The following is a 23781-nucleotide window of genomic DNA, read 5'->3' as shown; positions in this document are numbered from 1 at the left end:
TTGCATCATACAATCGAGACATCAGAGTTCGTGTTATGGCCAGAGACATCAGCTCGCTACATATGTCAGTCCGTGGAATATTTCTTCCAAGATGAGTTTCGTAGCATGGGCGCTGGAGTAGTTCTATCACCGTTGTTGGTAGTCAAAGCGTGTCTATCCAGATCAGCACGCAATTTCTCTAGGGAGATTACATGGATTGACGAGGCAATTGGGCGCATTCAGGCCAATGGGGCAGAATTAGCGGCTTGTGTTTAATTAAAGATGTAATTCAACATAGTCCTCGGCTATCGCTTTCTCAAGAATCACTCTCATCATCCTCATCCTCTGGTTCCCATTGACCCATACAGTACAACAGAGCCTTGTTCTCTCCAAGAGGCACCTCTCCGTAAAAGTGAGCTTCCATACCGTAATTCAAATCTTTCCAGAGTTCAAGACTCATATCACGCTCATGTCTCTTTGTAGCAATGCTAGCATCCTTGCAGATGACTCCGCTGTAAGAAACGTCACCCTCCATGTGGAGGTCATCAAGGTCAACCTTAAGGCCGTTGGGAGTGTCGCCTGACACGTTGGGGTGTTGGCGTATCGCACTAAAGACAAAGCGCCAGTCGAAGTCGGCTGGTCCTCGGCATACCTTACCAGATACCTCGAGATGCTGCAGACTCTTCAGGTGGAGAAGCCAGTGTGCTAGGGCCTGGGGGAAATGGTTGCCCTTTTGGGTTAAGTGAGTAAGCTCTGGAAACTCATGGCTGGGCTTTCTTACTGGCCAACAGAGAACACCTTTCCCAACATGGTCTATGCCATATGCGAAGTGCTGTATGCTGGAATGGCACTTGTCCAGCAGATCGTGACAAAAGTCGCCGGCCTTGATCTTCATCTTCTCGGCATGTGAGTTGGACATAGCCCAGAGGTGTCTCTCAACGAGACCATTCTCGCCAGAAGGGATCTCGGGAGAGATATGGAGTATCTTGAGCTTGTTGAAGTCGAGGTCTTCCCAACCAGGAATATCTTTGCACTCGAGATCACCGGTCATGAACACCTGGATGTTCAGATTTGGGATAGCAACGCCCGACGCTGCCAGGCATGTGAAGACCATGGCGATGAGTTTATCGCCTGCGACGGCTGTAGCGTGCTTGCAATGGTACTCGACAGTAGGCTCGGAATTCTGATCTCTGAGCTCAAAATGGGCAAATCTATCTTCTTGATGATCATGTCGAGGAAGCCGCCATGGCATCCCGATTTCCTCCTTGTCGACCGTGTCAAGATATTTGACCTGACGGATCTTCTCACAGTCGTAGCTTAGAAGCTTTAACATCTTAAGACGCTCTCCCAAAGTCTTCAGGATCTCTGTCCATGCTTTCTTCAGTTCACTCTCTGGATCCTCAAGTAGTCCCTGCGTATCTCGAGCGTCTCTCATGTAAGCATCATACGCAGACTTCAGCCCTTCAGGCAAAAAGAGCACGGAAGATTCCTGTGAACTGCGAAGGACCTTTTCATACGCCTTGTAAGGAAGGGCCCAGCTCGGTGGTGTCGTGAACGTGATAGAATGGACATGCTGGGCGACGCGCGAGAAGTCACCGCGCTGAAGACTCGTGAGACCAGCACGAGTGGGCTCGAGACAGATGTTACTGAAGAGGATGCTATTCAGGTCATCGCAATCTGCGAATGTTCTGTGCGCTAGTCTCAGAGATTTGAGGTTCTCATGGGTCTCTTTCTCGACCTTGATGTTTCTGGATAACAAGATTAGTACAGAGGTGGAATAACATGTAACGTTACTGGGTTTACGTACGGGTACTCAGTGCTAAAAGGAACACTGATGAAACGTAGTTCTTTCACAATCTCTGCGAGAATTTCGGCGGGTAAGCTGAGCAAGATGCTCTGGTTCTGTCGCAATTGAGAAGCCATTGCGATCATAGATTAGTGGAAAATGAACAGTGATATCTGACAGCAGACAAACAGCAGAGTCTGGGATATAAGAAGCGAGACAGAACCAACAGAGAAGTTGAGAACACCTGAATATGGAGATTGGACCCTCCACTATGGTAGCGCTGATTGGGCATTTGGTGGGAATGGCCCGATGCTGCCTGCAAACGCCCCGCTACAACTGGAAGACCCCATTTTCACGAGTCAACCAACAGCTCTCGGAGACTACCGGACTTGATCGGACGAATAAGGGAGAATTGACATGGAAATGGGGATGGAAAAACAAACATAGCTCAGACAATAGTTGAACCCAACAGAAGTCATTCTTATGGAAACCTGTAACCAGTTGTTAATAGATGCACAAGGAGCACTGCCTTATACAGACATAATAGACTTATCAATTTAAAACAGTTCGCTCAACCTTATTCTGGCTTTTATTACTGAGGCACACAGTGATAGGTCAGCAAGCATATCGTCATGCGAGATGCGCATAGATAAGCAGCATAGCAATAGAATTACATTACATTATTACTGAGGCACGCAAACGTTTATAGGTCGTTACAGTGTATACATATCTTCATTCACTCTCCTCATCCGTATCTGCACTCTCACTTCCTTCATTGTCATCCTCTGAATCGGTCTCTATCATCCCCACATCCCAATCGTCCATCAAGTACCGTAATCCATGATTATCCTTGAATCGCATTTCGTTATAGAAATGCTTCTCCAAGGAGTAGTTCTCATCTATCAGGCCCTCAGGATCTATGCAATGAGTGTGTCTCTCCGTGGCAATACTGCTATCCTGGCAAATCACTCCTCTATATGTCATCCTGGTCCAATCAGCTGACTTTATAGATTCAAACTCAACAGAGAGACCTTTTGGGCGTGAACCTATGATACTTGGGTGGTCTCGAACAGCATCGAAGATATGGCGCCATTCGACAAATGGAAGTCCTCTGGATAGTCGTATACCGCCGAGCTTTAGATATTTCAGGTTTGGCATGTTTCTCAGCCATGAGCTCATGAGAATGGCGTTAATGGCGTCAAAGGAATGGCGAAGACTCTCAAGAGCCGGTAAGGAGGCGGGTGGCGGTCGAGTAGGCCAGTCTAGGACGCCAGTCCCGTCGAGAACAAGGCTCTTTAAAGTTAATTGTGACTTGTTGACCAACTCATGGACAATCTTGGAAGCATTTGACTCGATTTCTTCCGCTTCTGGACATGGCAGAACCTTCAGGACAGTCTTGCTGGCCCAATGATTTTCATCGTGCGGGATATCCGGACCAAACTCAAGCTTTTCGAGTGATGTGAGGTTTAGAAGATCCCACCCAGGCACTTGGATGCAGTTAACGGCTCCTGTCATTGCATGCTTGATCGAGATCTGCGGTATGGCAATACCGGAAGCAGATAAGCACGATATGACCGTTGAAAAGAGCTGATCACCTGCAATGGCAGAAGCATACCGACATCCATACTCGACACTCCTGTCTTTGTGGTGATGAGGGCCAAGCTGGTGAAATGTTCCTTGATCTACCTTCCCAAGGTAGGTGCTATAGTCCACCTGGCACAACTCATCGCACCGGAGGCTGAGCAGACAAACATCCCGTAAAGTTCCACCAAGAAGCTTGAGGGCCTTTGTCCACGAGTTTCGAAGATCACTTGCTGGATCTTCAAGCAACAACTGTACGTCTGTTGCATGGCGTATATATGAGCCATATGCACTAGTCAACTCTGGCTTTGTCACTGAAGGGTCGCCTTTGGGGATAGTCTCAATCAAAATCTGCTCGAAAGTCTCGAAAGGAAGTTTCCAGCTTGGAGGATTCATGAAGCTAACAACAGATACGAAGGTTGCAATTCGTGATATGTCGCATTTTTGAAGGTTGAGTAATCCTGCGCGTGATGCCTCAAATTGGATGGAGTCAAATAATAAAGCATTGATGCAGTCCAGGTTTGAGAATCGCCGATGTGTTAACCTTAGGTTCTTGAGCTGGGACCGCATGCCCCTTCACAGTGGTGTTAGCTTAACTCATTTCTTGTTATGCGATGATCTGAAGGCAAACCTATCTAGTTGCAAATGCGAGTCGTTGATTAGCTCGGTTACCACCTGAGTGGTGATTTCGGCGGGTAACCCAACAAAGGTGCTTGAATTGGTCATGTTGATCTATGCGTGCTGATGAAGTCTTGCGGAGGAATGAACACATCCATCCTCAAGCGTCTTTTCTTGTGTTTTATAGACCCTGTGCTGTAATCGCGGTGGCCAATCGGCGCAGAGCTGTTTATGCCGTGGCGTGCCGTCCATCCCAGGGGTAAGACGTAATCCACGCCATTGGACCGAAGCTTGGGATAAACATGTGATGCCATTTGTTCTTGGATAAAAAAAAAGAATAAAAAAAACACGAGAGGTCAGCTTGTGGCAGGAAATCTAAAAATCCTGTACATGGTATGCTAACTGAAGTATTGATTACTAGCCAATTTTCTTACTCCACCAGGAAAATTTCGGTACGGTTCCTCAAACACCAACGCAAACCCAGTATTTGGCCCAGAGGGACTTGCAGGAAGAGCCAATCGCTGGGTTCCACTTGACCAAGTTTGCTAAAGTAATTCTATACTGGCTCTGGATCGAACTGCATGTTATCTTAAAATCCACAAAGTGGAATTTCTTGCAGCTCTTGGTCAAGCCATTCTGGATAGGCGGTGGCGTCTTGATGCCTTTAGCCGGTTTGGTTGGCGTAGGCTTCTGCCCAACTACGCCAACGCAGATATTAGTGTCCACCCAAAGGCCGCTACATTTAGCTCCTACTGCTGGATTCCATTTGTATATACCCGCCATCGTAATCTTGTAAGACTCTTGGATAGACGAGCAAGCTGTTGTTGCCTTTACCGGATGGAACTTGTTGCAGTTCTTTGTCATCCCGCTCTGGATGGCGGATGGGGTCGAGATGCCGTTGCCTTTGTCGGGATTTGTCGGTGTAGGTTCGTACACAAGCCTAGTAGCCCGTCAAAAGAGATTGGCATTTATTCCCGACCGGAGGTTTCCACTTATAGAAGGTCTCCAGTACGACCGGACGATCTCCCTTTAAGCCTGGGAAGAAGATCAACAAGGGAAGCGGAAAGAAGGGGGATGCTGACAACCCAAAGTCCGCCCCTGGGCCTCAAGAGCCGCCAACAGGAACCGGGAGTGGAAGTAACCCGAAGCCCAAGACGAAGAAGTGTCAGGTTTCTCCGAAGCAAGCAACGCAGAGATTGGGGGGCGGTAAGAACACACTTCGACTTGTGGGATTCCAACGACGTCATGACAACAACGCACCTGGTTGTGACAACGTTGACATACGTGCCCAACGCAGCAGCAACACACTACACAGACACATGCGAGCTGGGCTGGAGCCAGGCTTGCTACCACTACAGTTCTGCACGAAGCAACAACCCGCATTGGTCGACCTTGGACTGTCCACAGGCAGCAGCCACGAATAACTATCGGAACGATGCAGCTGCAACGGCAACTTGGAACCTGGAGCATAAGGGAAGTGAGTGGACTGATACAGCTAACTACAAGGTCACCTGCGATAGAGGTGAGTATCCGCCAACATATCTGCTTGCCGAGACAGATGGCGCATTCACTGAGGCTGGTAAAAGTTGAAAAGGCCAACTTCTTCGATTTCTTCCTGGACCCTATAACCGTAGAGCTGGCAGCATGTGGAAAGGCGTCTGCTTCACAAGCCCTCTCGAAGTCTTGTTGCTGAAGTTAAAAAGTAATTTACTACTTTTACTTTATATTTTATTAAGTATAAAAAGCTATTACTATATTATATTTTATTATATTAAGAATTTTATTCCTAGTTTAAATAATATTATTTTAATTAATAATACCTATAACTCTTTCTTTAAAGTATTTTTTTTATCATTATTTATAGTATTTAAGAAAGTTTAAATAATAAAAAAAGGTTTATAATATAGTTAAAGCCTTATCTAATTATTATAAGGCGAGGTCCCTTTTAATAGAGTCAGTCTGGTATAACAATAATAGTAATAGATATTTATTCACCTTACCCGTTAACTATACCGCCAGACCTCGTATACCACCAGTAGTAACCTGATAATCATTCCTGGAACTCATACTGTAATACATATCAGGCTACCGTTGCTCACTTGTCGGGTCAGATGGAGGACTTGTATGTCACACTTGTCCTCCGGTAAAAGACGGAGCTACAAGGGACAACCGGCCGGTTGCGGCTATATCATTCCGAGGTGATGGTGGCGCCGCCACATATCGATCATGGCTATAGTACTTTCAGAGCTGTTAGGAGAAACGACACATTCCTGCTATCAATTCAGCTCCAAACTTTAAAGATAGCTTGATTATGTGTAATGACGGCGCTATCTTTGTGATACTTGTGTCAGTTGGGCAAGTCACATTCCTCATGCCCGACCCCGCTGTCCTCTTCATCTAAACAGACAAAGCTGGGGCGTCGGATCAGATGACGGGTGTTATATTAGTAGATTTGGCGAGAATGAGAGGTCAAAAGAGGCTTTAGTACCATTGACGGAACTACCTCCAACAGCGGTTCTGATGTGGACGGGCACGATGCGTTGAACCGCATTAGTCAAGTTCTCAGTGAATTTCTACCCAAGCACGTTGGAGGTGGAAAAGGCAAAGCCACCTGATATATTCCTTTTTATATATAAATGGTAAATTGCAGAGCCACAAGAGAGAGGGATAAAAAAGTTTAGGCTTTTATGAAAATTGTAGGCAGCGTATCGTCTGATAATAGGAACTGCATGCAGGCTAGTCATATAATAATTCTTAGCCACAATTACTATATGATCTGATGTTTCAAGCCTTGGCTATATAGACTTTTCCTCTCTATCTGTTTTTACTTTATCTCAAGATGCAAATAGATTAGTTAAAATATAAATACTCTTAGATATCACAGTGATGCCCTCTAGTAACTAAGACTGTAGATCATATTACCGAGATCTTTACCAGATTACTTACTTAAAAACACTTTACAAATGGATATCTCTTTCTTGTTCCAGCTCATCTGCCTTATATCTTATACTCCGATGTTTGGTTATTGCTCTCAACCTACCATTCGCAACCCTAACGATGTTGACTGGGCCTCAATTACAGACTCACGTGGCAATAAATTTCCAGACTTCAGCTTCTGCGGCTATCACAACTCAGATATACCTATTCCAGATATTAACCAGCGCGATGTAAACATTTCCCTGCCGAGAATAACATCAAATGATTTCTCGCCAATGATCCAAGCGGCAATTGATGCTGTCTCTGCAAGCGGTGGAGGCGTTGTCCAACTGCCTTCTGGGAGAATAAATATTACAGCTGGGATCCAACTTCACTCAAACGTTGTTCTCACGGGCACCGGTAATCGAGCTACTACCTTAGCCCTGATCAACCAGCCTTCAAAGCCTGTTTTCAGGCTCGGAACGCCTAGTGATGCCGCGCTAACTCTAAACGCTATATCGAAGATAACGGATACTTACATCCCGGTTGGTTCACGCATAATTCATGTTACCAGTACTACACGCTTGAGAGTTGGCCAGGATGTTTATGTGTCGCGTATCGTTACGGAGCCCTGGGTGCGCTACAATGGAATGAGTGACTTATTCCGATATGGCCTGCGACAACAATGGATCCCTGTAGGTTCCCAGATAACCTACAACAGAATTTAACCACAATGACTGACCAGTGGCAGACTGGTAAACGAATCATGTCGCCGAACACGATTCAGGCCATCAATGGAAACACAATTACGCTAAAAATCCCGATTACTGATAACTTGGATGCTACGTATATGGATCCAGAGCTGAGGGCTTATACCTTGCCACAACAAAGCACGGAGATTGGAATTCAAAACCTTCGCATTGAGGTCCCCAATACCTGCTCTGGTAGGCAACTACTTGATCCGACCTGCAACAACGCTGCAATTGAGATTTCGTCCTGGACAAATGATTGTTGGGTGAGCAATCTAATGCTAGTTGGTTTTAATCGCTTCATTGATATCAAAACCCATTCTTCTCGAATTACGATACAGGATGTCATTATGGACCGAAATAAAGATATCTTTGGGGTTGCTCTACCTATTGATATTTTCATACAGGGTCACCAAGTCGTCATCCAAGACTGCCATCAAGTTGGGATCGATAAAGCAAGGTCATTCTCTGTTTCTACTGATTCCCTTACGCCAGGACCAAATGCTATCCTCAGATATAACACGAACTCTAGCATTCAGACACTAGCACCACATGAACGATGGTCATGGGGTCTACTGATTGAGCAAACAACAGCACCGACTATAATCGAAAACCGAGGAAACAAGGGGACAGGCCAGGGTTGGACCATGAATGCTGCGGTCGGTTAGAATCTTCGTACAAATGTTACATTTCAGACACCTCCACTTGGAATCAATTGGTGTGTTGGATGTGGAAAGAACCAAGGGCCAGTGGGTAATGCTACCTTTATACGCTCAGGAAGCCATGTAAGGCCTAGAAGCCTTTTTCATGCGCAACTCATTGCACGTGGAGTTGAGTGGTCAAATAGGGGATCTGATGAATAAGATAGTAGATATATTGTAAGACAATCAAATAGTGCCCGTGAACATTGACATTTCTGTCACCCACGAGCAGATACTTTGAAAAATCAGGCATTACTTCAGGTAGTCCTTCTGTGTGTATGACCTGTCTCAGTTAACTGTAAGCAGCGTCGCCTGGAACTTATAACAAGTGGAGGTAACCTTTGAGATTCAAGCTTTGACTAGTTACAGCTAATCTAGGCCTTAGCCCACTGATGCCAATTGTGACCATATTTGAATATTGCACGACATTTGCCATCTCAGGTTACTCATCAGCCTCGGTCGAGCTTTCCAGCGATGCTCTTATTGCGGATCGATCTCTCTGCCGAATGGCTTGAAAGGCCCTGATAAGGTCTTGGAATTATACAGCCCGAAGTTGGTCACGGACTTTGTCAACGACCCTGTCTGTTGTCTCATCAGGTGTAATCATTATCATTATAAACCTGGCTACTGTTTAGCTCGAGCGGTCCGGGAAGTAACACAAATCTAGGAGTATATTGTATCGCTGTTGCAACGTTACCCATCATAATCACCTTCCCAATTCATCCATCTGTATTAAATAGCAGTAGTCGGTTCACTCCAATCAAACCCGTCCTTCCTCTTCATTCGCTCTCTGATACCATTTCTCCTCTCTCAGGAGAATCTGGTGATGAATATCCTCGGCATCGCGAGCAACTGTAGCAGTCTTTTTCCATAACTCAGACCTCGAAACCTGTTGAGTGAGATCATTTGTGCCTTCTGGTGGCTTGGATGCAAGAGCAAGAACCAACATGTCTCCAAAATTATCCCAATCAGAGCCTAGCCACGGATCCTTTGATCCTACAATCGTAATCAAGTGTATCAAAACCAAGAGAACATGTGCAAGAAGGAAAGAGAAGGCCAATGGGATGCCGAAACTACTCTCAAAGCGATAAGCGTATGTGTAGTGATACCGAGTGTAAACTATCTTGTCCTGTGTTGCATCGTCTAATCGTGAAGTCTCGGCATGATAGTTGGGCCATGAGACATTGTTTCCCGCTTGAGAGATCGCGTCGGTAATATGCAGACCCAAATACCGCTCCTGGCAATTCCTTCGAACATCACTTCCACAAAACTCTGCAATTGACCGAAAGAATGACCCGTTGGAGAACGAAGATATGCCATCCAACCATTTATCATCCATATAGATAATATCAGTGGAGTTCTTCTCAAAGCTTTCTAGTATTGGTTCTTCTTTGACGTGGCTGAAGGTGCGTGAACGCGTGGGTTCCTGAATCCACATGCTCGCCTCGGACCAACGTGCAAATATCAGACAGAGTGTGTAGTGTCGCTCGGGCTTTTCGTCATGAGGAAGCTCTACTGTCGTAGCGAATAGTACGTTGCCGCTCACTAGCCAATCTTCGTATTGTGGAAAGTCGAGTACGCGATAGTCGCTGGAATTGCTGGCACGCAGTTCCGTAAAGGCCGAGGACTCTTCGTCAAGTGTGAACGTTATCATGGAGTTCTTTCGTATGCCAGTCGAGAACGGGTAGGAAAGAGAAAACTGGAGCTTGGTCTTATTGTGGACCGAGCCTCCAATGCATTGTGTGGCGACAAGAGGCTGTTTCCAACGATGTTCAGCTCCAGATCCCTCGATTTGTTGATTGGAAGAAGTAATCCAGGGTATAGCCGCATCTTTTACATCTCTTGAGGAAGCCTTCCCGAGCTCTGACGCCACAAACGACAATGGGCTAGTAGCAACAGTAGGCAACCCGAAATTTGCAGTCGATATATAAGAATAGAAAGAGCTATTGAAATTGGTATAGCTGATGTTTTGCCACTCAGGCCCATGCGTCCCAAGGACATAAGAGTCGGCCCTGAGAAGAGTATATAGGGGTATAGTAGCAGGCCCTATGATGTCTCTGAGGTAGGGTCCAGACTTCGAATCAAGCCTTGTTCTGTATTCCATATGAGGGATCCTATGGGCAGGCTCGAAATTCATATCACCGAGAAAAGTCCAGTCGTAATCATGGTCCTCCCACCAATCCTGTCTAGGGATCATAGCAATGGCAGACAGTGGATTCGCGGCAAGGCAGAGAATGGATATCAATACGATCAGAGCTGCTGTGCCCCGTCTATACCCCGCTGCTTTGCCAGACTGCAGCGTTGGAGCCCATAACTGACGGCTGATGAGGTACCGCAATGGCGCTGAGAGGTTCAACGCAGATGACAAAAAGCCAACCGGGACACCGACTTCCTGGCGTTTCAAGCCGTAGGATATTTGGTGCAGAAGAATATCTCCCAGGGACGCTAGGATCAGCGCCTCGTGACCCTTCGCTGCAAACTGAAGGCCGTTCAAGGATTCTGTGGATGGGTTCGCCCAGCGAACTTGAGTGATGTAGAGCGACAGAAGGGTCATGGTGATTGCGACAGGGGGTAGATGCACAAGTGCAAAATAGCGAAAGGCCAAGGATCTGCTGCTTTTGCGCGGCGGTTTCTTCGATTGGCTACTGAAAGTCATCAATGAACCGGGAAAAGAACGGAAAGGTTTCGATTTCCGTCGACTCTCGAAAAGGCTTTCGGTCGGTGGGGATTTACTGGCGTCGGGTTCATCAACTGGTTGCGTTCCTTGCCATGACGGTTTTGGAAAGCTTGAGATGCTTTGTTCATCAACCTGCTCTCAGTCAGAAAATTGGAGAGGTCCTTCATAAGAAGCTAGTACCAGTGGTGCTGAGGCACCATTGCCCATGTCGACATTCCTCAATGTCTCCAATTCATGGTCGCGCTCGCGAGACATCGCCTTGACTGTAGTAGGCGACGCAAGAATAAGGGAATATGGAAGCGCTCAAACAGTGGTCAGGGTGCGTTAAGGAACGTTGTTCTTATCTTTCTTGTCGCAGCTTTAAACTGACGTAGTTGCCAAGCAATATTGGATCGAGGTGCATAATCAGGTTGTGATATTGTCAGCTGTGATTGGTTGATGAAGGGCGCGAGCATGGTGTTTTGGCCCCCAATGTAAGCAGAAGATTTAAGCCTGATTTTGGATATTTATCAGTTGTGACGTTGAATTTAGGCATCGCTACTCTCTTTCAATCGGGCTGCATAGCATACGCTGTGATAAGTAGCCAGATTGATAACTTTAGACATAAGCTAACACGCAAATGATGCCAATACGAATTGCTTCCACGTAACACAGCAAAAGGTCCTCTGCCAGGATTTTCTGACTTAATTGATAAATCGCATATCTGTCTATCAGGATGTCATATGGTACTGAGCTCTACTGAAAGGATGTCAAGCATACAACAAGCGATAGTCCAGATATGCAAGGAGACTAGACGTGATCTACCTCGAGAATGGAGATACCAGGGGGCCCCAAGCTCAGAGCCAAAAGACATTCATCCCCAAAAGGACCAATGGTGCCCAATGGCCTCTCAGCCAACCATTTCCAAGGCTATCAGCCGCGTTACTCTCAGCCGGCGCAGTGGCAGAAGGAGCTTCAGTCGTGGTTGAAGAAGCAGTCTCGGTACTCTCCGGAGTTGGAGTGGTCTCAACTTCACTATTGACATTGCTCGGAGTCTGCGTGGACTCTAACCAAGGCTGCGCCATCGTACCCGTGTGCGGCAGAATAGTTGACGCCTTTTTCTCAACCAGCACTGACTTGGGACATAGCTCGTCCATACGTTCCCGTTGGGTGACGATCCAACTGTTGGCGGGGCTGTAATTGCTGATGTCGAACCCCCAGAGACGTCGGACGTAGCAAGGCTCGCAGAGGTACTTGGCAGGAAGTTCTTCATCATCGTCCAACTCGGGGAATGAATCGATGATAGCTGAAAAGAATTAGCAGTAGGCAATTAGAAGTGTCTCTTTACGAACCGTTGCAGTATTTTCCGGTCTTGGCATCCTTGTCGCAAATCTGTCTTCGGCCCTCCACCATATTGCCTGGGCGTAATCCTTCTGGCTCGCAGTATTTGGCAAAGGACGCGGTCCATTTGTTCAGGGAGTCGCCGCACCTTTTGGCGCAGATACTGTCGGTGATCTTGAAATCGTCATCCTCTTCAATTGAGCCTTGCCATCCGGTACTTCCCGCGTCATCGAGGCTGGCATCGCAGTCGATGTCCGTCAACATGACCTTTGCGCAGGCCTCGGGTAGGTCATACTCCTCCACTAACCGCTTGACCGCAGATTCCTCGTAAGCAAGGAAGGCCCTCGCGCTCCAAAGGAGATGAGAGGTGAAAAGGAGTGTGAATAACTTCATGGTATAGTATAGTTGATCAGTAGCCCAACAACTGAAAGAGTGAAATTGCAAGGCTTCGAAATGAATGACTGAAGCAATGACTCTCATAATAGTGCGGAGGGCGGCTTTGCTCGCTATATGTGGAGAGAAAATAATTGCGCATGGTCGTGACCGAGGCGGAATCATGTGTCACTCGCATTGTTTTAATGAGCCTGCCAATAGGACTTCATGATTAAAATTGTAACTTGAGGGCCAAGGACGCCAAGTCGGCTGAACACACACTGCAACCGAGCTCAATCCCTGTCTAGCGCAGCTCACGACCCTTATTTGATGTAACAAGCTGTTGGTTGCCATCGTTATGGTCTGGTTTGAACGCGAAGTGGATATTGCATTACATAAACAGCGAGTCAGGAGTTGATTTAAATTCATGCTTAAAGAGTAGGCTACATGCAACTAGCAATTATCCTAAATTATTTATTCCCTTGATGTTTTTTTTTAACTCTATAAGGCCATAGTCTGTATGTTTATTTCTTTTCTTAACTATACTTGATAGGCATGTTTGAAAACAGAGGTAGGCTGCTATGAGAAACCCCAAATCTGGATTGGGATATCACTGTTGAGAGATGGCGGTATTGCTGTTGCACCTTTTGCAATGCCAAGGTTAACCCGAAGAAAATGCCTCATCCTAGCAACCCATTCTCTTCTCGTCGACAGATCGATACCAATGATATCAACTTGCTCGAGACATAGGCCAATAGTGGGCAAAACCTGTAGAGTGATGTAACCTAACACATTTGGGATAGCTTCAGCGCTGTAATATTGAGGATCTTGCTTGACGATACTTATGAAAGTCGAGAGGCAAGATTCACATAAGCTATCAGTGAATGAAATAAGCTTAGATTCCGTTTCTGTCGGGCAGAGTATCGGGCTCGGCCTTACTTTTCCTTGCTCGAATAGGGTGTTGGTGAACAAAAGGGCCTGGTTAAGGATAGCCCGAACCATCCAGTAGAATCTCCAAAGGATCTGGTTCGAGAGAGATGAGTACGAATGCAAATTGAGAGGACTCCACCGCGTATTGAGTAAAGGTTTCAACCACTCGAGTTGGGTATCGGTCAACATAAGTTCCACCGCATATTTCGCAGAAGAAGGCACGCTCTTTGCCCAGTCCTCAAGCTGTTTATCTAGAGCCAGGGCCTGAGAAATAATAGCCGATAGTTGTGTGACATCTTGACCCTTTTTGTAAGTCAACAAAGCGGTTCTCCATTCCATGCAAAGACATGCAGATTGGTAAATCAGCTGTGTATGGGCGTAGAAGTAAGGCAGCCTCGGTAAACATAGGTCCTTCACGGATGCCCATGGTATCGAAAGTCCTTGGCCAGTCACAAGACCAATATGAATCTACAGTAATATGAGCCGCATTGTTCACACATAAAGTAGATACGGAAGGTGGGACTCACCATTTGCATAAGGATAAATATAGATACCTCATACTCTGCCGAAGAGTCTAAGATATTGCCTTGACCCCGTAATTCTAACAAGGTACAGCCTCCGCTAATATGGGACACCCAAGAGCCTTCGAGCGCGATGGACTCATCTACCAAGCCCTAATATAAATCAGCAAATAGTTTTTCTACAGCTACAAAGAGCCAACCAATTCAGTGCTACTTACCTCATATATGCCAAGGACCATAATCGCGTTCATAACTTCGCAGTAGTGAGAGGAATCAACAATGTCATGCATTTTATCTCTCAGCATATGTATTGACTCTCCATATAGCTTAGTTGCATCCTTTAGTGCTTGATAGGAGTTGAATCTCTGCCCGTAGCTAGCATTGGCCAATGCATTGATCGACTTGTGCAGTAGGCTGTCTACGCTGGAGTTGGCGTATATCTGAGGAAGGCGGCTATACCATGACAAAGTGTGTCCAGATGGGATGTTCGCGTGAGTCGACCAGTCAAAGAAAAATCTTTTCAGTATCTGCGCTTGCGAGGCAGGCTATAGTGGAGTGATCGGTTAATATAGAGTTGACATGATAGATTGGTGTGGGTAACATACCGTGGACAGACCGGGCTTCGTCATTGCCGATCCAGCATCAGTGTTGGAATTGGTATCCGAGCTATTATCAGAGCAATTTTGTAATTGTGCCTTGCCGGGTTCATCTTCATCGGGCCAGATACAAGTCTGAGCAGTTCGAATACAATATCGGCAGTAAGGCTTTGTCTCGTCACACTTTTTGTGCTTTGAGCGGCAGACAAGACAACCAGTTCTGGACCGAGGGTAGTGCCGGCGATGTTTGGTTGGATATTTTGCTCCCTTAAAGGATGGTCTCTGTTGGCAGTCCATGGGTATAGAAGAATGAGACTTTAATGGCTGTAGTTATTGTGACATATGGTGTCGTGGACATAACAATGGTGTTGCACTGAAACACAGAAATATAAAGGAGGTCTGGCTACTTATTAATCGCGAAGAGGATCACCCCAGAGTGTGGTTGGTCAAAGCTCCTTTAAACGCAAAACCTGGCAGAGATAAATATTAATTCGGCACTTGTTAACGCCTCTACAGTTTTAGCTCATCGCGATTGCAGAAAAGAACTCAGGTGTGCACTAGTACCCCCGCAAACACGGCAAATTCCACGAAGTTTAAAAGGAATATTCCGTTCGTCAGGTAAAGGACAGGGCTCTTCTTATCTAAGCGCTTATCGCTGACGACCGTGTGACTGAGAGCTGCCTGAATGTTACATTTTAGCCAGATTGGTATCCACTCATAGTGGGTCCTCAAAACAAGGATTAGACATCATTATGTCGAGAGACGGCCGCCCTTAAACAAGTTTATCTTTGAGAATATCAAGAACTAATATTTTACACATTGTCATTTTGCAGCTGCATACTTTAAACTGCCAGACATCTATATTAGTTCTTGTAGAGAGAGAATTGCAGCCTAAAAGATATTGGCTGTTAGTCTTGATCGCCAAAACATGGAGGCTAGTAAGTATACATCTTGCGTTCTTTGTTGTTGTGACATTAACGGACATGGCCACTAACGGCTCTAAGATAGAAACACAACACTCCTTGATCTTCATGACTCCAGTCGTAGTGTAGCCTTTGCAGCGAAGCGTCTCAAAGCAGTAGATTTTCCCTCCCTCACAGTCACTATTCCGTCTCTTTTCACCTCACGAGGACAGAAAAGACGTCATGACCAGCGATTCCGGCCCAGCAGCAAAATCGTGATGCCATTCATCACCGCCTTGCCTGTCTGACTCTCCCTTCCTAACCATCGTCTCCCTCAACCCTCTTCACACGAAATGCGGCATCGGAAGTCTCTACGAGATCTATTGCAGAGGCAAAGACAATTTATGGAGACCATACTCGTAGGGCAGGGGGGCACTTTGCATTTTAGCAGCAGCAGGGAAACTGAGGTCAATTGGCTGTCGCCACAGTCATCCTGTCCGATGACCAATAGTCAATAGTCAATCCAGTATTAGGGAAACATTGAACCTAAGCATTTTTCTTTCTCTCTGTATACTACTCGAGACATTGTAATAGTATTGGAGTGTCAAATGCCGTTGTCACTACCAAAAAATGGACCAGGCCATTTTCTCACTCTTTTGTGAATGAGTGTCGAACAGACTGCACTCAAACCCGCATTGCAGTTCATAACTAGTCCTTGTATAGTAATATAGTGACTACAACCAAGAACAAATCGACACAGACGTGTCCTTGACAAAATATGATAGCTATCACGTACCCTAGAACGAAGGTTTGACGTACAGGCAGGGCGCCAAGTATATGCAGTACTGCGATGATGAATCCCACCGATTGTCTACAGAAACAGTTTTGCTGAAAGTGCCATCGAGGAACGTGATGCAACTAGTCCGACAATAACCTGCATCTACACTGTCGGCACCAGAATCGGCAAACATATCAGCACAGCCGCTCTAGCGCTGTTTCTTTAAGTAGTTAATATCGACCTAAAATAAAGGCAGTATGTTTAAACGCTAGACATATCTATGCTATACGCAGTTGAGCTCGGAAAACTGAGTATAGAACATATATATATATATACTATATTTACTAGTAACTAGGTAGTGCTGTAAGCTATATAGAGTCCTAATTGCCATTAAAAACAGTACATTCTCATCAAGGTCCTTAAAACTCTTGATAAACTCTGAAGTTAAAGTAGGGAGATATATTTTAGATAGATTCCAGAATGTGTTAGTATGCCAGATAATGAAACAGCAGATAAAGTTGCTAAAGAAGCCGCATAAAGTAATCTCAACTTATCCACTCAGCCACGGAAACGACATACCTAGGCCTAGAGTAACTAAATAATTAGTCATTATAGTATAATGTCTAGAATGCTAGGTAGATTTATTATCTGCAGTCCAGGCTTGTAGTTAAAAGCCTAAATCACTATAGAGAACTTGGGCCTAGAGCAGCCTGAATCACTAGATAGCGGAAGAAGTAATACCCCCAACATAGTAGATAAACATGACTCTAGCCGGTTATCCGTGAAGTTCTTCTTATTACGTTTATCGTTAAGATTTAACTGGTTGAAGAAGTTCGTATTGTGGCTTAAGAGTTTGGAATGCCAGGTGCGGGGAAGGCCTCCTAGATCCATTGCACCGGGCAAAGCCATCCAGGTGACTGCATCGGTTCCCTCTGTTTGGCGGTCTATAAATTATACTTTGGCAACCAGACTCTATCACGCTTTAGACCTACCAGCCCCCCCTATGTATGTCCTGTATCGTCGTATCCCATTACTATTTTTTAACCTTCCCCGTCCTCAAGATCAATAAGTCGCGATGCCATCCGAGTCTCCCAATACCATTTCTATAAAGAGGAGCAGTAAGAACAACACGCCAAGCAATTTATCCTTTGGAGAAATCAGCATTGCTAAAGTTAATGATCAAATGGTGTACGCTCCTGGTGTTGTCAAATCTCATATCCAGCGATCGGATACCCAGCGGCCCGCAGGAGGGACCGAAAACCGAAAGGAAGCGGCTGTTCCCGACCATAATGCGGCCGATGAGGCCAATAGTACCGCTACTGGTATGGCTTCGCTTTTTTGCGCTTCAAGGGGACACCAGTCTTACTCTCAATTACAGGCAATATACAAAAGAGAATACACAGTTAAACACCACAGGCTAGCCACTATCTATTGCAGCTTGTAGTATATATTAAAACACGAATATGCTGGTTTATTGTATATAATATCTTAGGAAAGAATGATAACTAGAATGAGCACGTGGAATATGGTCTACGCAATTCCTTGCAATATCGAAGTATGAAGGAAATATGGGAATTCAGTAACTGTGCTAAAATGCCATAGTTCAGCCTCTACATTCCATCCGTTGCGATTACGCGTATTCCCTTTCTCACTGTAACTCTCAAGAGATATGAGGCGATGACTCAAAGCCACCCGCCACGCCATGTTCTCGATGTGTAGGGAAATTGGCATCCTCTACGGAATAGGTAGTTTGTTTACACTGCTATATACACAAGGCTAACAGGCTTGCCAAGAATGACCATCAGCGGGGAGGGCTAGGAGACTTTGTCTCGGTTTAGTTAGTCATGCCCTCGGATCAAGATTCAATAGGGAAATCGATAAACGAATTTCGGACGCGCCGCTAGGTAAGGCACTTCTATTAATATGCAATTACCGTAATGCATACCTCAGAAAAGTCCAGTCGCTGTACGAGGCTACTTGTTCTTTTTGGCGGGAGTACCGTCACCCTAGCCGGTCGCTTCGAGGCCTTCGCAGCCGGTATAACTAGTTTAAACGTCGACTCTTGGCTCAAAGCTTCGAAGATCGACAATTATTACCATGGAAGATTGGCTTGATTTCAGAACCCGGTTTCTCGAGAAGGCTTTTTTTTTTCACTTCAGCTATAGAAAGGAAAGCATCAAATTCAATTGACTGACTACCATAGCAACTAGCAAACGAATGATCCAGCGTACGTATCCTTCCCAACAGAGTCTCTACCAATCCCAGACATAACCCAAGACAAAAAGAACTCAAGCTATACCCCGCAGCTTCACTAATCCAACTTGTTCCTAGTCGCAGTTCACCGCATGTGCTGGGTACTTGTTAGGCTGAGACGTGAGACGCAGATGGCCTTTCCAAGTTCCGCCGTGAGACAGCACACAACAGCCCATAATAGCTCCATGTTTATGCTGCCAATCAGCACAGTCCTTGACCGCCGCCAGGATAGTTTTCGTCTCGGCCGTGGTCTTGCAATCATGGCCACTGGTGGTCGCCAGGTACGCATAGCCCTCAATCATATGTCCGTTCGAGTCGGTGCCAGTTGTCATGGAGCAAGAATTATGGTTCGACTTGCTCTTGATAATATCAGCGATCCCCTTGTAGATATTCATTGCTGACTCGGAAGCCATAATTGTAGCGCCAGCGGCTCCGGCCACCGTAGCCCATGTCAGAAGGTCGATCTGGCGACGTTTCTCGAAAACGGAGACGTAGCTAGGATCAACGAGGTGCAGGGTTGCGGTGAGGTTCGAGTCGGGGCCGTTCCATTGCTTGACGAGGGGGTTGTAGCCTACGCGTTGACTCTGCTTGTCATACAGCCCAAGACTCGGTTCAACAAAGCCAAGTGCGAGGTAAGCAACCCAAGTTTTGCTGGGGTTGACCATGTTCCTGACGATAGGCGGATTACAACTGCGGAAGCGTCTATAATGAAGATGACGATTAAGAACTGAAGATCTCCCATGGTATTGGATAGAGAGGTGGCAGAGGATATGTGTGTTTGGGGATCAAATGAGCTTTTTATATTTGAGATTGCAGTCCCGTCGCTCGGTACCCGCGTCCGAAGGTTCTTTTGCTTTTGTTCCTTTGACCTGCGATTCCGTGTTTTCGAAGGGCGAAGAAATTTGATCGTGTTGGTTGTTGGCTCTAGTCGTTGGTTGTTGGTTGTTGGTTGTATATAAATGGGTTGGACAAGGGCTTTCATGCGGGGGCACGGATGGAACGGAACAACTCGGCATGTGATGACTGTTGGCTCTAGTTAGTAGAAACAGCGCATCGAACCTTTCTCACAATCCGACCTCCTATATCCTAAAAACCAACCCATAGCAAGTCGCTACTACTTGAACACAGAAACACGCGCTTAGTCACAGAAAATGGAGTATACAGCTAAGCGCGCCGTAAGCTTAACTAGACAGGCGAGTTTCCCTAGTATGGGATGGGCCTTTAGGCTCTGCTAAGCGCTGGCTGCGGCCAGTCGTGATTTTGAGTTTATCTCGGAAAGAAAAGTGCCGGCTTATGCGATAAATCTTTCGACTCTGCGCTTTGACCGGCAAAGCGGCACAACCCTTTGACGCTACGCGACAAATAGCATTCCTTCCACTACCTACTTCAGGATATTGCCGATTTTTAGTCAGAAAGCCCTCGGCAATATTTGGTCGCCATATGTTGGCGCTCTCTTTGGTGGTATCCGTCGATTTAGCGGTAAACAACACCTCTTACTTGTGTATCTGTTTCTTGTACCCTAACCAGTCATCCTTTCTCGGAAAAGGTATATTCTCAGGGACAGGTGTCTCTAGGAAAGCACATAATGGCTCCCAACCATCACCTACTGTGTACTCTAGGAACTTCCTCTCTTTGGCTGTCAATTTAACTTGCTCATTATGTCGTCGAAAAAGAGCCAGACCATTCTTCTCAAAGTCGTCGTCCCAACAGAACTTGCTGTAGGTTCTAGACATGACCGCCATGGGAGTTGTTTCGTCAATCACTCGATGTTCAAGATAGTGCACGATGGTTTGCTTCATGCTCTTTGCCCATGAATCTTCAGACCGCGCTGTCAAAATGACGGCTGCTTCAGGATAGGCTGCGAGCAATTCATCGACGAATATGGCGGCAGGGTAATCCGAGACGCCTTCGTAATTCGACAGAATTGTGACAAGATCTCCCAAAGGCTTTGAGGAACCACCTTTATCGAACTTTTCATACATAAGGGCTGTCCAGAGATCCGCATGGTTTTTTTTGCCTACTTCTCGCGTGTGGTAGATCGGAGAGATGCCAAGTATTGCCAGTGCATCAGCGAGGGCTGTAGCGGTATAGTTATTCAATAAGTGGCAGGGAGAGCAATAAGCGTTTGCATGGAGACTTACATTGTGTACCCGTCCGGGGCAATCCAAGAACTAAAATTTGCATCCTCGCAAGCTGAGATTCGCTGTACTTTGAAGCTTCGTACATTTCACAGCCATATATGTATACTAAATCTCAAAATCAGGAGCATGCGCCTTCTTTAAGCAACAACAACTCGTTGAAACCCCATGACTCCATGAATCATGTTCCGACTTTTCCGTGATCTCGAGGCGAGCTACGCTTTATTGAGCACGACGCGATAAGGGCGATATATACATAAATCCCTCAAGCACTGTAACAACTCAAGAGATCCAGTAGATTAGCGCCCGTAAAGGCAAGCTAGCCTATTTTCAGCAGTTGGTTATCGGGCTAACATGATAAGCGCTACTGACAAAACATCCCGTGATACTGCTTACACTTGGACTGAGCGGCAACATGTGGCCGAAGATCATCTTCGGGTCCCATCTGTGTCATGCTATCGTATTTCTGCTTATAGCTTTCTACACACTGCTCTACGATCAACGAACCCCCGCCTATATACCGGGTCCACGCAGTCAGGAAAATGGCTACCATTCGTTGGCCTTCTACTTCGACAGTTACCGATTTAGAAATAAGCAATAGATGATGGGGTTTGATGATTGATAACCCAACATTTGGGTACCTCATCTCAATCGATTTTAAGTCCAGCACTGCTATTCTCAAGATAACTCATGAACAATACTAGCCACTACTTTTGCCGTCTGAACCCGTTCAACCTGTCCAGCAACCCACTTACTCCCATTAAAAACATGTCTGTATGCGCTCGAGTCATCCACCTTCTTGTATAGTACATACATCCTATCTTCATACACAACAGAAGAAATATCCCCCTCGACATCATTGCAATCCGGTACGCATGGCTCCGGTCTCCTTAGAGAACATTATCCAGCGCACCACATCAAATACATTATACCACAATTGCCTAAATTCAGCCCCAACTTGGCCTCGATGTATCAAATACAGCTTGTTCTGGTAAACTGCTGCTGCAATACCGGATGTCACAGCCTGACGAAGGGTAAGTTCCTTTTCCCAGTGCATTCCGTCAAAAGTAACATAGGAATACCTCCAGGGGGAGGGGCCGTATCTAACGAGATAGAACAGGTACAGTTTATCTCTGAATGTGACGGCACACATGCCTGGTGAGGTTACGGTATTCGGAATAGCCGAAATACCTCCTGCTGTCCATTCGTTCCTTGATACATGTCACTCTCAAAACAGTTTTGACCCGCCCCAGGGGATTAGATGGAAGATGAAGAGCCTCTTCTGGAATGAAGCTAGGCAGAAGCCATCGGTGATATGCAGTCTAGAAGACGAAACCTTGTACTCCTTGGTCCAACTCTGGCGATCAAAAGTGATCCAGTATGGCCAACGTGTGTCGTTATTCGCGCCGCGGTGTATCAGATGGATTTTCGCTTTGTGAGCTGGATCTTGTGGCGCAAGGTCCGGCTTTGGTGTCGTCTTTGGATCAAGCTTTGGATCTTGTGGTATAAGTTCTGGTTGTGGTGTCGGCGCAGGAAGAGCAGGAAGTTCATCCTCATGCCGCCAAGTAGCCAACTTCTCAGCAGCCTGCGAGTAAAGAACAGAAATACCCTGATTCGGCGCCCACTCGACATGAAATATTCCTTGTTTCTCCATCCACACAGCCTGGATCTCGAACGTCAGAGGTTTATCCTCCGCAAACGCCCTGTTGCTAGCCCTGACGATAATCTTGGTGACTCGCGGAATTCCCTTCTTCAAGGTATTCACAACATCCTTGCTTGACTTTGAACGTTCCATCTCCCAGCTTCATCTCCGCTGAAAGTTCCAGCTTGACCGTGCTGCGAAAGTCGCCCTTCTCAAATGACGCCTTGAGCACCGCATCTTTCATCTGGCACACGATATTAGCAATATTCTAAAAGCAGCCTCTGGACATACCGTAACGTTCTCGATACCGTAGATATTCTCTCACTTGTCTGGCTTGATGAGCAGATTCCAGCTTCTTTTATGCTTAGATTTGTCGTTCTTCTTGTCGGTTTCCTTGCCCTCCTTGTCATCACCCTTAGGACTTTCGTCCATCGTCTTGATTGCCTGTTCTTTTGCATCTCCTTCTCCGCCTTCATCGTCACCATCGGCATCACCCTCTTTGTCATCTTCTTTCTTCTTTACCTTGTCAACAGCAACAAAGTCCCTCGCAATCATATAGTTCACGTCCAGTGGGACATTTGCATGGGGAACTTTGGTGATAAGCACGGTTCCGAAAAAGGCAAAGCCGAAGAACCAAGACTTCTTTGCTTTCGCTTTGTCGTCGGAACCTCCTTCATCATCTTCCCCTTCCTCATTCTCGTTGCCACAATTTTCCGAATTCTCTACAGTTGCTTGGAATTTGCCAAGCTTGGCCGCCTCGGTATCTCCGCTGCCAGTGTCGTGATCGCCATCACTCTTCCCATTTGGCTTTTCATCCTCAGGCTTATCGTCGTCGGTTTTCTCTTTCTAATGGCTTGTTCTTGGACGCCTTGGTAGCTGTAAACTCAATACCCAGCGTCCTAAAGTTCAGAAGATCCCAAACCTTGAGAGCAAGTGGTAGAAAGTACCCTGAAGCACCAAGTTCTCAATCTTGGGCCTCTTTGACCAACCACGAGTGTCCGCCAAATGGACACTTAAATGAATGGACTTGGGAGGGTCTTTGGGTGAGCACTGCGACTTTTCTAAACGTAGAGGAGCAATAGTGTAATCTATCCGGCTCTACTCTGTCAGCATATGTTTGAGCTGCTTGAAGTTTTTGAATGGGTTTTGAAGAACATCCCGGATGCATGTTGACGCAATGACGATTTGGGAATGATTAAACATAGCCATCACGATAAACGCGCCTTTTCGTGCTGTCACAGCAACTACAAATTCCATTCTGCCAAGAAATACTCCTAGAGATGAGTAATGAATTTATTCAACACGAGAATGAACATAAAAGC

The 23781-nt window shown here is 46.1% G+C and overlaps 8 protein-coding genes across 8 annotated transcripts; 1 reads left to right on the top strand and 7 right to left on the bottom strand.

Annotated features, from left to right (window-relative positions):
• Nucleotides 1–295: 295 nt before the first annotated feature.
• J7337_007756 (uncharacterized protein) lies at nt 296–1902 on the bottom strand (the record flags this gene model as incomplete). Its single annotated transcript, XM_044825388.1, has 2 exons — nt 296–1727; nt 1787–1902. The coding sequence occupies 2 exons, from the start codon at nt 1900–1902 to the stop codon at nt 296–298; spliced, it is 1548 nt and encodes a 515-aa protein (XP_044681045.1).
• Nucleotides 1903–2497: 595 nt separating this feature from the next.
• Nucleotides 2498–3742, bottom strand: J7337_007755 (uncharacterized protein; the record flags this gene model as incomplete). The annotated part of the gene is made up of 1 exon (XM_044825387.1): nt 2498–3742. The coding sequence occupies one exon, from the start codon at nt 3740–3742 to the stop codon at nt 2498–2500; it is 1245 nt and encodes a 414-aa protein (XP_044681044.1).
• A 5348-nt stretch (nt 3743–9090) lies between these two features.
• Nucleotides 9091–10884, bottom strand: J7337_007754 (uncharacterized protein; the record flags this gene model as incomplete). Its single annotated transcript, XM_044825386.1, has 2 exons — nt 9091–10644; nt 10708–10884. 2 exons carry the CDS (start codon nt 10882–10884, stop codon nt 9091–9093), a joined length of 1731 nt encoding a protein of 576 aa, XP_044681043.1.
• Nucleotides 10885–11843: 959 nt separating this feature from the next.
• On the bottom strand, nt 11844–12720 carry J7337_007753 (uncharacterized protein; the record flags this gene model as incomplete). The annotated part of the gene is made up of 2 exons (XM_044825385.1): nt 11844–12292; nt 12339–12720. 2 exons carry the CDS (start codon nt 12718–12720, stop codon nt 11844–11846), a joined length of 831 nt encoding a protein of 276 aa, XP_044681042.1.
• A 4781-nt stretch (nt 12721–17501) lies between these two features.
• Nucleotides 17502–17935, top strand: J7337_007752 (uncharacterized protein; the record flags this gene model as incomplete). Its single annotated transcript, XM_044825384.1, has 2 exons — nt 17502–17748; nt 17919–17935. 2 exons carry the CDS (start codon nt 17502–17504, stop codon nt 17933–17935), a joined length of 264 nt encoding a protein of 87 aa, XP_044681041.1.
• An 818-nt stretch (nt 17936–18753) lies between these two features.
• J7337_007751 (uncharacterized protein) lies at nt 18754–19344 on the bottom strand (the record flags this gene model as incomplete). The annotated part of the gene is made up of 1 exon (XM_044825383.1): nt 18754–19344. One exon carries the CDS (start codon nt 19342–19344, stop codon nt 18754–18756), a length of 591 nt encoding a protein of 196 aa, XP_044681040.1.
• Nucleotides 19345–20172: 828 nt separating this feature from the next.
• J7337_007750 (uncharacterized protein) lies at nt 20173–20905 on the bottom strand (the record flags this gene model as incomplete). The annotated part of the gene is made up of 2 exons (XM_044825382.1): nt 20173–20756; nt 20821–20905. The coding sequence occupies 2 exons, from the start codon at nt 20903–20905 to the stop codon at nt 20173–20175; spliced, it is 669 nt and encodes a 222-aa protein (XP_044681039.1).
• A 1875-nt stretch (nt 20906–22780) lies between these two features.
• Nucleotides 22781–23627, bottom strand: J7337_007749 (uncharacterized protein; the record flags this gene model as incomplete). The annotated part of the gene is made up of 3 exons (XM_044825381.1): nt 22781–23305; nt 23417–23547; nt 23615–23627. 3 exons carry the CDS (start codon nt 23625–23627, stop codon nt 22781–22783), a joined length of 669 nt encoding a protein of 222 aa, XP_044681038.1.
• Nucleotides 23628–23781: the final 154 nt, after the last annotated feature.

This window comes from Fusarium musae, chromosome 5 (assembly GCF_019915245.1).
Source record: "Fusarium musae strain F31 chromosome 5, whole genome shotgun sequence".
NCBI classification, from domain to species: domain Eukaryota; kingdom Fungi; phylum Ascomycota; class Sordariomycetes; order Hypocreales; family Nectriaceae; genus Fusarium; species Fusarium musae.
The sequence above is the reverse complement of the archived record's forward strand: the minus strand, read 5'-3'. Positions and strand labels throughout refer to the sequence as shown.